Source organism: Schistocerca gregaria, chromosome 9, assembly GCF_023897955.1.
Source record: "Schistocerca gregaria isolate iqSchGreg1 chromosome 9, iqSchGreg1.2, whole genome shotgun sequence".
In the NCBI taxonomy this organism is placed as follows: Eukaryota; Metazoa; Arthropoda; class Insecta; order Orthoptera; family Acrididae; genus Schistocerca; species Schistocerca gregaria.
The window spans coordinates 218,106,539-218,122,573 of record NC_064928.1 but is presented as its reverse complement, the minus strand read 5'-3'; the positions used below and the strand labels follow the sequence as shown (position 1 = coordinate 218,122,573).

The window sequence follows — 16,035 nt, the reverse complement described above, 5'->3', positions numbered from 1 at the left end:
CGACACAGCCACGGGTAACCACATGGCTATCACCATCCTAAGTCAACCTTTTTAAGGGCCATCTAGATGAGAGCTTCTTAGCCTAGCCTGGTTCAGGTTCAATGACGATGTCTTCATGATCTGGACCCAGGGCCGAGACACCCTACCTTCGTTCCTTCACAACTGCAACACCTTCTCTCCCATCCGCTTCACGTGGTCCTCCTGAACCCAGCGTGCCACCTTCCTAGATGTTGACCTCCTCTCCTCTGATGACCCCCCATCTGCACCTCTCTCTACATTAAACCTATCAACCACCAACAGTACCTGCAATTTGACAGTAGTCATCCATTTCACACCAGAAAATCCCTCCCATATAGGCTTGCTACCTTGGGATGAACCTGTCGTCTAGGGGTAGCGTCTTTGATTCATAATCAAAAACGACTTCGGTCCCGGGTTCGATCCCCACCACTGCCTAAATTTTGATAAATAATCAGCATTGGTGGCATAAGAAGTCAGCCTCATTCTGCCAACGGCCTTGTCGAAGAGGGTGGAGGAGCAGATAGAGGTTCAGGGCACTCTTGTCCTAGGGGTGGGAAATTGCCCCTAAGGGCGGAAGAATCAGCAATGATCAACGACATGAGGATGCAGAAGGCAATGGAAACAACTGCATTAAAGACACGCAACGTATATCCACAGGACATGTGGCCCGCAGTTGAAGAAGTGTCATGATGATCTCTCCATTGGCAAAAGATTCCGGAATAGTCCCCCATTCGGATCTCTGGGAGGGGACTGACAAGGGGGAGGTTACCATGAGAAAAAGATTGAATAATCAACGAGAGGATAATGTTCTACGAGTTGGGGCGTGGAATGTCAGAAGCTAGAACGTGGTAGGGAAGCTAGAAAATCTGAAAATGGAAATGCAAAGGCTCAATCTAGATATAGTAGGGGTCAGTGAAGTGAAGTGGAAGGCAGACAAGGATTTCTGGTCATATGAGTATCGGGTAATATCAACAGCAGCAGAAAATGGTATAACAGGTGTAGGATTCGTTATGAATAGGAAGGTAGGGCAGAGGGTGTGTTACTGTGAACAGTTCAGTGACCGGATTGTTATAATCAGAATCGACAGCAGACAAACACCGACAACGATAGTTCAGGTATACATGCCGATGTCGCAAGCTGAAGATGAACAGATAGAGAAAGTGTATGAGGATATCGAAAGGGTAATGCAGTATGTAAAGGGGGACAAAAATCTAATAGTCATGGGCGACTGGAATGCAGTTGTGGGGGACGGAGTAGAAGAAAAGGTTACAGGAGAATACGGGCTTGGGACAAGGAATGAAAGAGGAGAAGGACTAATTGAGTTCTGTAACAAGTTTCAGCTAGTAATAGCAAATACCCTGTTCAAGAATCACAAGAGGAGGAGGTATACTTGGAAAAGGCCGGGAGAGACGGGAAGATTTCAATTAGATTACATCATGGTCAGACAGAGATTCCGAAATCAGATACTGGATTGTAAGGCGTACCCAGGAGCATATATAGACTCGGATCACAATATAGTAGTGATGAAGAGTAGGCTGAAGTTCAAGACATTAGTCAGGAAGAATCAATACGCTAAGAAGTGGGATACAGAAGTTGTAAGGAATGACGAGATACGTTTGAAGTTCTCTAACGCTATAGATACAGCAATAAGGAATAGCGCAGTAGGCAGCACAGTTGAAGAGGAATGGACATCTCTAAAAAGGGCCATCACAGAAGTTGGGAAGGAAAACATAGGTACAGAGAAGGTAACTGCGAAGAAACCATGGTTAACAGAAGAAATACTTCAGGTGATTGATGCAAGGAGGAAGTACAAACATGTTCCAGGAAAATCAGGAATACAGAAATACAAGTCGCTGAGGAATGAAATAAATAGGAAGTGCAGGGAAGCTAAGACGAAATAGCTGCAGGAAAAATGTGAAGACATCGAAAAAGATGTGATTGTCGGAAGGACAGACTCAGCATACAGGAAAGTCAAACCAACCTTTGGTGACATTAAAAGCAACCGTGGTAACATTAAGAGTGCAACGGGAATTCCACTGTTAAATGCAGAGGAGAGAGCAGATAGGTGGAAAGAATACATTGAAAGCCTCTATGAGGGTGAAGATTTGTCTGATGTGATAGAAGAAGAAACAGGAGTCGATTTAGAAGAGATAGGGGATCCAGTATTAGAATCGGAATTTAAGAGAGCTTTGGAGGACTTACGGTCAAATAAGGCAGAAGGGACTGACAACATTCCATCAGAATTTCTAAAATCATTAGGGGAAGTGGCAACAAAACGACTATTCACGTTGGTGTGTAGAATATATGAGTCTGGCGACATACCATCTGACTTTCGGAAAAGCATCATCCACACAATTCCGAAGACGGCAAGAGCTGACAAGTGCGAGAATTATCACACAATCAGCTTAACAGCTCATCATCGAAGCTGCTTACAAGAATAATATACAGAAGAATGGAAAAGAAAATTGAGAATGCGCTAGGTGACGATCAGTTTGGCTTTAGGAAAAGTAAAGGCACGAGAGAGGCAATTCTGACGTTACGGCTAATAATGGAACCAAGGCTAAAGAAAAATCAAGACACGTTCATAGGATTTGTCGACCTGGAAAAAGCGTTCGACAATATAAAATGGTGCAAGCTGTTCGAGATTCTGAAAAAAGTAGGGGTAAGCTATAGGGAGAGACGGGTCATATACAATATGTACAACAACCAAGAGGGAATAATAAGAGTGGACGATCAAGAACGAAGTGCTCGTATTAAGAAGGGAGTAAGACAAGGCTGTAGCCTTTCGCCCCTACTCTTCAATCTGTACATCGAGGAAGCAATGATGGAAATAAAAGAAAGGTTCAGGAGTGGAATTAAAATACAAGGTGAAAGGTTATCAATGATACGAATCGCTGATGACATTGCTACCCTGAGTGAAAGTGAAGGAGAATTAAATGATCTGCTGAACGGAATGAACAGTCTAATGAGTACACAGTATGGTTTGAGAGTAAATCGGAGAAAAACGAAGGTAATGAGAAGTAGTAGAAATGAGAACAGCGAGAAACTTAACATCAGGATTGATGGTCACAAAGTCAATGAAGTTAAGGAATTCTGCTACCTAGGCAGTAAAATAACCAATGACAGATGGAGCAAGGAGGACATCAAAAGCAGACTCGCTATGGCAAAAAAGGCATTTCTGACCAAGAAAAGTCTACTAATATCAAATACCGGCCTTAATTTGAGGAAGAAATTTCTGAGGATGTACGTCTGGAGTACAGCATTGTATGGTAGTGAAACATGGACTGTGGGAAAACCGGAACAGAAGAGAATCAAAGCATTTGAGATGTGGTGCTATAGACGGATGTTGAAAATTAGGTGGACTGATAAGGTAAGGAATGAGGAGGTTCTGTGCAGAATCGGAGAGGAAAGGAATATGTGAAAAACACTGATAAGGAGAAGGGACAGGATGATAGGACATCTGCTAAGACATGAGGGAATGACTTCCATGGTACTAGAGGGAAGTGTAGAGGGCAAAAACTGTAGAGGAAGACAGAGATTGGAATACGTCAAGCAAATAATTGAGGACGTAGGTTGCAAGTGCTACTCTGAGATGAAGTGGTTAGCACAGGAAAGGAATTCGTGGCGGGCCGCATCAAACCAGTCAGTAAACTGAAAAAAACTGGGGATGGCGTATCTGCAGTGACAAAACTCCCTTGCTCAGTAGGCTAAGGTTCTCACCAAAGCCTTCAAAGACAGGCTCAATCTCCCAGACAGTCCACAAATAGATCTCCTGTGCCACTTCCCCTTACAACCCTTATCCCCCCCCCCCCCTCCAAAAAAAAAAAAAAAAAAAAAAAAAAAAAAATCCAACCAGCCACAAAGAAGTGTCCGCTGCGGTTCTCAGCACAACCCTGGGCTGGAACAACTGAACCAATTCCTCTGCCAGGGTTTTGATTACCTGTCATCGTGCCCTGAAATGAGGGACATTCTACCCAAGGTACTTCCCATACCTCCTAAAGTGGTGTTCCATTGCTCACCATAGCTCCACAACATCCTAGTCCATCCGTATGCCACTCCCAATCCCAACCCCTTGTCACAAGGATTGTATCCCTGTGGAAGAGCCAGATGCAGAACCTGCCCAATCCACACACCCAGCACTTATTCCACTTCCCTTACATGTTTGTCGCACCCCATCAGAGGACAGGCCACCTGTGAAAGCAGACATGTCATTTACCAGCTCTGCTGCAATCACTGCATACCTTTTTACATTGGTATGACTACCAACCACCTGTCTCTCAGGATTAATGGCCACCACCAGACTGCAGCCAAGAACAACCTGTGACACAACATGCAGCTGAACATAACCCATTTCAATAACTGCTTCACTACCCGAGTCATCTGGATCCTTCCCTCCACCATCACCTTTTCTGAACTGCACAGGTGGGCATTATCCTTACAACACATTCTTCACTCTCGTAATTATCCTGGCCTCAACCTCCACCCAATAGTTTCCATCCCTCTATCCTAACATCTCCTCCCCATTCTCATCTCTCACCCTGTTTATTTGCAGCCCTCTGCCAAAGCATCCGCCTATCTTTCCCTCTTTCCCTGTGCCTCTCCTTTTTTGTTCCTTTTTCTTCCCCCTCCCTGCCCCACAACCTCAAAACACTGCACCTATCAGCAGTCTAGTCACTGCACACTCCAGCAGACAGTGTTCGTCTCTCTCCCCACCCGTATCCTACTATCCCTTTTCATCTACTGCCCCCCCCCCCCCCCCAGATTGATGCTTGCATCCCACGTGATATTGCATACCACCTTGAGATGCTGGAATGGTGGTCATGTGTGTGTCAGGTGTGCTTGCTTGAGTGGGTGTGTGAACGTTGTGTGTGTCTTTCTCTTTACTGAAGAAGGCTGTGGCTGAACACTATTAAGAGTGTCTTGATTGTGCCTATCTGCAACTTGGTATGTCTTCTTCACAGTAAGTAATTATCAATCTTTTCCTATATTGTTTATATTATGACTGAAAATATTTCTACCATTGTACAAAAGATCTCAAAACACATATTGTTGGCCTTCTATTACCCAAAACAATGACTGATGCACAGTAAAATACACTCCTGGAAATGGAAAAAAAGAACACAATGACACCGGGGTGTCAGACCCACCATACTTGCTCCGGACACTGCGAGAGGGCTGTACAAGCAATGATCACACGCACGGCACAGCGGACACACCAGGAACCGTGGTGTTGGCCGTCGAATGGCGCTAGCTGCGCAGCATTTGTGCACCACCGCCGTCAGTGTCAGCCAGTTTGCCGTGGCATACGGAGCTCCATCGCAGTCTTTAACACTGGTAGCATGCCGCGGCAGCGTGGACGTGAACCGTATATGTAGTTGACGGACTTTGAGCGAGGGCGTATAGTGGGCATGCGGGAGGCCGGGTGGACGTACCGCCGAATTGCTCAACACGTGGGGCGTGAGGTCTCCATAGTACATCGATGTTGTCGCCAGTGGTCGGCGGAAGGTGCATGTGCCCGTCGACCTGGGACCGGACCGCAGCAACGCACGGATGCACGCCAAGACCGTAGGATCCTACGCAGTGCCGTAGGGGATCTCACCGCCATTTCCCAGCAAATTAGGGACACTGTTGCTCCTGGGGTATCGGCGAGGACCATTCGCAACCGTCTCCATGAAGCAGGGGCTACGGTCCCGCACACCGTTAGGCCGTCTTCCGCTCACGCCCCAACATCGTGCAGCCCACCTCCAGTGGTGTCGCGACAGGTGTGAATGGAGGGACGAATGGAGACGTGTCGTCTTCAGCGATGAGAGTCGCTTCTGCCTTGGTGCCAATGATGGTCGTATACGTGTTTGGCGCCGTGCAGGTGAGCGCCACAATCAGGACTGCATACGATCGAGGCACACTAGGCCAACACCCAGCATCATGGTGTGGGGAGCGATCTCCTACACTGGCCGTACACCTCTCGTGATCATCGAGGGGACACTGAATAGTGCACGGTACATCCAAACCGTCATCGAACCCATCGTTCTACCATTCCTAGACCGGCAAGGGAACTTGCTGTTCTAACAGGACAATGCACGTCCGCATGTATCCCGTGCCACCCAACATGCTCTAGAAGGTGTAAGTCAACTACCCTGGCCAGCAAGATCTCCGGATCTATCCCCCACTGAGCATGTTTGGGACTGGATGAAGCGTCGTCTCACGTGGTCTGCACGTCCAGCACGAATGCTGGTCCAACTGAGGCGCCAGGTGGAAATGGCATAGCAAGCCGTTCCACAGGACTACATCCAGCATCTCTACGATCGTCTCCATGGGAGAATAGCAGCCTGCATTGCTGCGAAAGGTGGATATACACTGTACTAGTGCCGACATTGTGCATGCTCTGTTGCCTGTGTCTATGTGCCTGTAGTTCTGTCAGTGTGATCATGTGATGTATCTGACCCCAGGAATGTGTCAATAAAGTTTCCCCTTCCTGGGACAATGAATTCACGGTGTTCTTATTTCAATTTTCAGGAGTGTATATCACTATCACATACCAAGTTCAAAAGCTGAATTATGGTATTCAACACCTTGTTCATGTGTTCATTTGTTGATCAGTGTGTCTTCCATGTATAAGAAATTAATCTTTCTTCATGCCACTGTTTATATCCCACCCATAATTTCCCACTGCTGTATCAAAATTTTAGGGAAAAAATTACTAGAATGATTTACAATGAGGGAAGATCAATTTGAATAGGAATAACTGGAGCAAAGCTAAGATACAAATAGATATACAAGCAATTACTTGAACTTTTTTAATTTTTTTTTGATCAAAGAGAGAAAATGGAAATTAAAAGTAACAGGAACCAGCTGTGATGAGAAGGGATACTGTCCCAACACTGCGTTAGTAGACACAAAGTGTAGGAAACTTCTAAAAAAGTAAGCATAGAGGAACTAAATGCAGAATATTGCGTAATAAACATCAGTAAAAATGAAAAAGAAATAACGTGAATAAATGTAAAACAAATGGTGGCTTTGTAGCATTTATTATATTCAATTTACAGTTATAAATAACACATCAAATAAAAGAGCAAACACAAACAATTTTGTTTATACAGGGTGTATATGTGGACAAGGAAAAACAATTCCCAGATTTCCCGCTGGCCGGAGTGGCCGTGCAGTTCTGGGCGCTACATTCTGGGACCGAGCGAGGGCTACGGTTGCAGGTTCGAATCCTGCCACGGGCATGGATGTGTGTGATGTCCTTAGGTTAGTTAGGTTTAAATTCTAGGCGACTGATGACCTCAGAAGTTTAGTCGCATACTGCTCAGAGCCATTTGAACATTTTGAACCAGATTTCCCAGTCAAAAAACACACTTCTTCCTTGGGAGAAACCACATTTTTCCCCATGTTAAGTGACAGTATATTTTCCCACAGAACTGTAAAATATATCAATCCTTTGAATGGTTAACGTTTTATACATCATCGGTGTAGAACTTCCCGCTGCACTTCAAAAAAACAAAAAGAGTCTTGGAAAGTCATGTACGCTGCATATTTTCATATTATGATTCACTGCATGTTTTCGTAATAACGAAAGTGTAATTTCGAATTCCACCAAACACAGCAAATTCGTTTCCACAGCACTGAAATTGAGACTGCAATGCCCTTTTGTAAGCCAATAATAGCTCATGTCATGTGATCTTGCTAGCTGATAACAGCAGATATTCACAGCACAGGACGTGATGTAGTCAGCCAAAAGCAACATCACTGTTAGTAGCACAAACACACAAATAGGAAAAGTTAATGGTTTGGTCTCTCTCCCTTTTTCTTTTTGGCGTGTGTTACACTTTAAAATACATCACACAAATGTGACAGTAAAATTTAAGATAATGACATAAATGTCTGGTCTTCTGGACTCAAAATTCTTCTAAGTGGCCAGTCCTGTAATTGTTAAGTTTTAAACGAATGTAAAAATCTCTTATGATTTATGAAATTCATCGCAAATTCTCACACATAATGTAATTCATTTTTGCAAGTAACGCTTTTCAAACCACCATTTGCAGTATTTTCCGCAGACCTGTTAGAAATAGGTTTGTTTCAGCAGCTGCCAGGGAGTGCCAGAAAACAGGCATTACTGTGATTGCACAGATACTATAGCGTAGGAAGTCTGTATGTTCGTACATTTTGGACTGAGATATCTCACGTCATAAAAGAAAAAGGACATCAGAGGATACTACAAGAGCATTGGAAGTACTTAAACCATACTACAATGTATAACTCGGCTGGAAGTGCACACCCATATGTCCAGATTCACAATAAAATAGGCTCCAAACTGATACTAAGCTTTCCAGTGAGGTTTTCAGGATGTAAATTTTCTTAGAGTTCTGGTCCTGTATTATCTCATGTTTGAATCTTTATTATGGCAAAATGCAATACACATCAGAAGATGAAAACATGTACTTGAAATTCAGCAAACAGTTGGAACTAGCCTATACTACGGACCTAAACGCTTCGTTTCAAATAAATTGACTACCTCAGGGGTAATGATTAATAAAAGCCAAATTTCCCTAGCAAACCGACAAAAATAACTTCATTGCTCTGCAAGGTGATTATTGCTCAACTACCAAAAACGTGGAAATAAACTCGGAAAGCTCAAACCTGTAATATATTTCTGCCTTTCATAATTATGTAAATGTGTTTTAATTCACTCGATAGCTCCCAGCCACAGAAATCCATTCTGTTTTCATTTTGTGTGGGAGCTGTACACAAATAGGAAACAGAAAATCACTAAATGTGAACACAGACCACGTGCAGACTACCCCTACCCCAGTACAACTCGGACCACTCAGACCACTCTGCGCATACACGCATCTAGCAGCTTGGGCCTGCCAGAAATTTTTTTTGCAGTTTGTATCTGGCTTTAAGTAGCCACAGAAGCAGGAGAAGGTACTGCTCATATGCAACTTAAGTGCGCATGTGCATGTGCCCGCTGGCCACTGCTTAAATGAACCTAATGCAAACAGTTGTGACGTCACACTGATTGGAAGCAGTTTTTTGTTACGAAGTATTGCATAGTCTTTATAGTAAGGCCCTCGACACATACTGATGTAGCAGACACTTGTGTGTGCACGGAGTTTTGTCGTAAATGATGGATTTCCTATGCAACTAAAATTTTATTTTGATATTTTTCTCTCGTTTATCTTTTATTGCTGCAGCATTATTCTGCAGTAGCGGGATACATTACTGAAAATTAATACGATGAAAAATTCCCGGATTTCCGAATAATTCCTGGGTTTCTCCCGGATCTCCCAGGACGAATACACCTTGTTGTGTACCTGTGTGCATGGACTGTTTCTTGTGACTTCCATTAGAAAGCACTAGCAGCAAAGATGATGACTAGTTAACAAATTTTTTCGGGTTTTATAATTTTGCAATGACTGTGTCTATTGTTACAGGGCAACATGCATTTCATATTAAGTTCCACTATAATCCTCTAAGTGGTGATAACATCTGTAAAAGGTATCATCAGTCTGGAGTCATACACTGCCTTTGCAAAAGCCAAAAGTATGGGATGACCAACAATGGTTGAAGAACATGTTGAAGAAGTGACAGTGTCTCGTGCGTAGCCCCAAGAATCTGTTCGTAAGGCTAGTTGTGAATCAGCAATTCCAGTGACATCTCTGTGGGGACTTTTAAGGCAATGCTTACAACTACGTCCTTATCGTTTACAGTTGTTACAGCTCTAAAGCCTACAGATTGCTGTTTATGTGCTAATTTTGCATGTTGCTGCATGACAATGAAGATTTTCTGAATCGTGTAGTCTTCAGTGATGAATTGACATTTCATCCAATTGGAAATGTGAACACATGTACTGTGCACATCTGGGCATCAGCAAATACCCAGGACATGCTGCAGTGCAACGAGACTCCCCTAAATAAAATGTTTTTTGTTCCGTATACTGGTGGAAAGTTTATGGACCTTTTTTTTCCCATGAGGCAACTGCAACGGATGATTCATATCTTGATGTGCTAGAACTATGATTCTTCCCTCAACTGAAAGCAGCTGAACCACAGAACTTCATTTGCCAACAAGATGACTCATCACCTCACTGGTATAACACAATGTGATTAGTTAAATGACACTGTACCCGACTCCTGGACTGGATGCAAGGGGCCGGATGACAGAGTTCATTTCGCATGGCCTCCAAGTTCACCCAGTCTGTTGCCATGTGATTTTTGCCTTTGGGGATTCATAAAGGATAACGAGTACATGTGTCCACTATCACAAGGTTTGGAAGAACTCTCCCATCGACTAAATGTGTGCTGTGTGATGAATGGTGCCCACATTGAACACTTTTAAGAAAAACTTGTTGACTTGGTCTTCCATTCGATGTCTTATTTATTACTGACAATATAAGGAAAAGGACAGAAAGCTACTCACCATAAAGATGGCAAGTTGAGTTGCTAAAAGCACAGCTTTTGACCAAAGCTTTCTTGGCAAAAGGGAACGCACACATTCATTCACACAAGTAAGTACACTTCACACACACATGATCTCCAGCACCTTGGTCTGGACCGAGCTGCCAGAGATGGCAGGAATGTGTGTGTAAGATGTGCTTGCTTGTGTGAATGAAGCTTTGAGTGTTTTCTTTTCTAAAGAAAGCTTTGGCTGGTAGCCAAATGTGTAACAGTCTTTTCACTGTGCCCGTCTGCAATTTAACATATCTTTACAGTGAGTAGCAATCTATCCTTTTCCTTGTATTGTGAATATTCCAACCTGGAGTTTCCGCTATATATAAATGTTAAGATTAATATAATAAATGCTACAAAGCCTTGAAACACTGATATTCAGTTAGGAACAACCAAAAAATATCAAATAAAGCCTCTCTGAATGACGTTTTGGGGTTTCGAGAATCCTTGGATCTAACTGAATTGCCTATGGAAATAATGTGTTTTCCTTTACAGTTTATCAGCTACAGCAGTTTTTTCAACAAAAACGCAAATGCATCAATGATACTCAAAATTACTTAAAGGGCTTGGTCAGATTTGACAGAGATATTCAAAACATATATAAAAATTCAGAACAAAAATCCAACAATCAAAGAGTTCAAGAGGAGAAGGAATAAAGCAAACATAGAAGAATCTTCGTTAATAAGACAACAGAAATAATAAATCGTTACGTAAGTATTCTGTGCGTATCAGAACTGGCAGAGTGTCGTTCGGAGACCGCGAATCCAAAGGTCTAGGTATTGACACCTTGTCAGTTCTAGGTTTTTGTACATCACTTGTCACTCCTTTCCTTCTGGCAATGTTTGTCGAAGAGAAAAATGATGAGTTGCGCCATTGTTCGGAGCCCACATTAAACTGCAAGTCCACCTGTCACTGGCTGGGTGCCCACCTGTAACTGGCTGGGTAAGTAAGTTCAAAGGTTGGCACATCTAGAGCAGGAATATGCCTAATAAAGCACTGCAGTGATCAAATCAACCTGTAGGTTGATGACAGCTATTCCTTACCTCTAAGGGCTGCCTGAGAGAGGAACAAAAATCAGATATAAGCGAGAGATGAAAGTCTGGAAAATGAGAGACACAATGGTTGAAGGATCTAGAGAATTTTCAACAAACCAGCACACTTCATTCACAACAGAATGTAAATCCTCGTTTCATTGCCCTCAACTCTCCACTTTCATTTGTACCTAAAATAGTCAAACAGCCTGGCTAAATAGCGGTATGACACCAACAAAATTTCACAATCTGGTTGGAGCACAGGCAGAAAGTACGGATAACACCACGGTTCTCAGCACCTGGGGAAGATAACTCGGCCTGTTGTTGAAAAACTGTGTGTAAAATGGAAAGAACAACTCAGTTGAAAGCTCAAAAACATGCCAGTAGGTAATAACAAGGCAAAAATCTGAGAGGAGTAGAGACTGATGGTTTATAGTACCAAAGGTTTCAAAAGTATCAAACTGAATGATGGATCCAAATCTACTGCTCCACTTTTTCAGCATTGCTGATTCCCCCCCCCCTCTCAACCTCTCGCGTGCACGCCCCCCCCCCCCCCCCACACACACACACACACACACACACACACACAGAGAGAGAGAGAGAGAGAGAGAGAGAGAGAGAGAGAGAGCATATGCAGGGTGTATACGTGGACAAGGAAAAAAAAATACTTGAATTTTTCCTGGATTCCCCAATTAGAAATGCACTTTTTCCCAAGTGAAAATATACTTTTTTCCTGGACAAAAGTACACTTTTTCCAAGTTGAGTACCAATACACTTTCCCTCAGAGCTGTAAAACTTGATGCACAGCAACATGTACACTGCATATTTTCATATTACGGAAATATAAATGTGAATTCCACCAAATACACCAAATTAGCTTCCAAAGCACTGAAACTGAGACTGGGATGCGCTTTTATCAGACAATCATAGCTTCTGTCATGTGATCAGTCAATGACAGCAGATATTTGGAGCATAGGACATGTGATGTATTCAGCCAACGGCAACATCACTGTGAAGCTGCACAGACACCCAAATAGGCAAAGTTAATGGTTTAAATTAATATACGTACGATACAGCTACGGAAAAAGCTAAGCTTTCATATGTAATATTGGTCCTTTAAAAATGTTTTGCAGTTTTTTCCAAGGGTGTAGTTAGGCAGCAACTGGCGAGCACTACTTAAACTGCAGCAGCTGACTATCTCTAACAAGCATGACCACAAATTTCACTGCTGTGAAGTGAACATTTCATGGTTTACCTGGCTGAAAAAAAAAAAAATGTTCCTTCAAACACTTCGACTTTTCTGTAGAAAAGCCAATCGTGTGCGAAACTGCTCAAGAACTCACCTCACACTTTTTTGAAGCATAATTATACTTTTTTCCATCGTTACTGCATAATTTGTAATCCATGAAAGAACTAAAACAAATATGAAAAATTAACCTTGAAGCTTGGTCTCTTTTGGCATGTATATAAAGACTGGTATGGCTGGTCCTCAAAGTGTCAAGCTTTGAATGAGATTCAAATGCTCCACAATTTAAGAAATTTTTTGAACAAGATTCACACACACACACACACACACACACACACACACACACACACACACACACACACAGTGATTTAAGAAAATTCATCGCACATTCTCACACGTAATGAAGTTCATCTTGAGTAAAAGGAAATTTCCTTTGAAAGTAATGTCTCTCAAACCACAATTCACAACATTTTCTTGTGACCTGTTAGAAATGTAAACAGTTGTGACATCACACTCATTGTAAGCAGTTTGTTGTCATGAATCACTGCTTAGTTTTCTTCGTAAGGCTTCTGACACATTTTGCTGTCAACAGATGCTTGTGTGTGCACTGAGTTCTGTTGTTGTGAATGCAGCATTTCTTTTGCAACTAAACTTGTTTGTGTTTTATTGCTGCAGTAGAGGGGTAAAGAAAAATTCCTCATTGGATTATCAGTTCTTATCTGTCAAAATTTAAAAAATTTAACTAAAATTTACAAAAATGAAGATTCACAGAATTCTAAAAAATACATGTGTTTTGACAGATTTTGAGGGCATATACAACCAGTTATGTAGGATACATTGTCATAAAGATAAAATTGTTGTAGTACTGTATACTGCAGTTTTAAAGCCCACACTAAATGTAAGTAATAATCGTTACACCATTTAAGAAACAACTGCAAAAAGTCACCTAAACTAAGAAGGTTCATGCTCAGAAGGTGAAGACAGCAGAACCTCTGTAAATATTAACTTATTATTGTGAAAGCTCAGAATAGACTGCTATGACAAAATCTCAGTAAAGATTGCTCAAGTAACTCCCATCTCTGGAGATTTGGTAAGACTGGTGTTGAGGACAAAGGAATGAAAATTAGTGTTTAACATCCCATTGACGATGGAGTCATAGGAGACAGGGCACAAGGTGTTATTTGGGGAGGCTTTCAGCCATGTCTTTTCATGGGAAACACCCCACATGTCCCTTAATGAGTTTGAGGAAGGATACAAAAATATTTGCCTAGTTCTGAAAATGTTTGTATCATCCACTGTGTTAAATGGTTCAGTAGCTCTATGTTCCACATTGCAAAAGATCGCAGAATGCACCTTTTACATTGCAGTATCAATAACGTAAAGTTCATGTTCGCACCAGAACAACAATTTTCATGCAATGAGAAGCTAGAAAGAGAAATAACATGAAGCCAATATTAAAAAGCAGCAGACAATAGAACTGGTAGAATTAAACCACAGTCAAACAGAGATACACAAAGAAATAACATAGAGCAAAAATTACAAAACTGTGGAGAACAGTGTGACAAAAGAATCTGTGAAATCAGCACAGTACATTACTAAATGGGAAATTGCTATTTGCAGTGCAGGGGATATTTATTTCAAGATAAACAGGAAGAGTATGATTTCTACTCACATAATAATAATAACGTTGTTCAACAGCTAAGAGGTTTACGAACATGCAAGTGGTACTCCTCTTAAATATAAATAGAAAGCAAAAAGAGTAATGAAGTTTCACACAACTGTCACAGGGGTAGTTCACATTTATAAAAACTTCTAAAACAAGTAGGCAACAATAAAAACAGTATCTACCTCTAGGTAAGGCATCAGTTCCTCATCAGCAAGTCTGTCCTTGGGTTGAGATTTCTGGGTTTGGACACTGTAACAGGAATACTAAGTACGGTAACTAATTATGTTAGCAACCAGTAACATCTCAAAATGGCATTTCTTAAAATTGTTCATCTGTAGGTTGCACATCAGTCTACTACAAGCAAATACGGGAAAAATATGCAGAGGATTTATGATTTAAAAAATGATTATATACAGGCACACAAAAAAGAAACTTTCTCTCAAAAATTGCACTAGCAAGCATTTTTACAAGCCAAATATGTACTACAGTTTTCACTATTATGAGGTTGTACACAAAAGGTCCTGAAATTTGAATTTTGTGTGAAAATGGTTAAGGCTACACTGAAATACTTCTTTGTGTTTCCGAATACACTCATCTCGAATCACTGTGGATAGTGGCTGTGAGCTGAGAGGTTTGGTCGGTTTTCGGTGAGCGTACTTCCGTTATCATGTTTCTAGAAGTTTGAGGTTTTTGTCATGGTGACACAAACGAACAGTGTGTCTGTATAAAGATTTATAAATTTGAGTCACTGCTGCAGATACACTTCACGGGTTGAAGTTAGCTTTAGGAGATAATGCTTCAGGTGACACACAGACTTACAACTGGTATACGTGTGTGGACACGGACTAACATCAACTGGTGAAGACAGCCATATCGGTTAGCCATCTGCTGGACTTCACATCAGAACATGTTCCAAAAGTGAGGGAACTGATTCTTAAAGATCATAAACAGACCATCTGGTACCTCTGAAACTCCTTAGTAATAATTTATGATACATGAAAGTAAACTGTCAGGAGAACTAAACACGAAAAGGAATGCGAAGAATTCTGTGCAACAACTGACTTGAGACAATCAGGAGCAATACTGTGCAGAAATCTGCAGAGGACTTACGAATTGTCTGAAGACGGTCCACACTTTCTTCCAGAGGTTGTCACTAGTGACAGGAGCTGAATTTATGGCAACAATCCTGACACCAAGCGGCAATCATTGTAATGGAAAATATCTTCTTCACCAAAAGAATGAGCCTGTTTTACAGAACTGGTCATGTTTAGTCAGACCATCAGTAAAGGGATCTGCTGAGAAGTTCTACGATATTTGAGGAAGGACATGAGGAGAGAACATCTACAGCTGGGTATTTCACAATAAAAATGAATGACCGCACATGCCCTACATTATTCATAGATTTTTGACTCAATTAAAAATGACAGAGAATGGGTAGAAACTCGGCTGACAGAAAAAGAAGCAACAGGAGCACAAATAAATGAAATAAATTTAGCATACACACTATGAACATCCACATTTAGACTAATGCAAAACTGAGACATTACCAGACAGTCTTCAGATAGCCAAAATAGAAAGAAGAAGGAGGTACCAAGTACTTTATCAAAGACAGACTTCCAGGGTGCA

The 16,035-nt window shown here is 41.8% G+C and overlaps 1 protein-coding gene across 1 annotated transcript in view; it reads right to left on the bottom strand.

Annotated features, from left to right (window-relative positions):
- LOC126292002 (tetratricopeptide repeat protein 27-like) overlaps positions 1–16,035 on the bottom strand; it is a 132,700-nt gene that overhangs the window by 75,818 nt on the left and 40,847 nt on the right. The window contains exon 7 of the mRNA XM_049985786.1: positions 14,592–14,658. Coding sequence (XP_049841743.1) covers positions 14,592–14,658 — 67 coding nt within the window. The remainder of the gene's footprint in view (positions 1–14,591; positions 14,659–16,035) is intronic.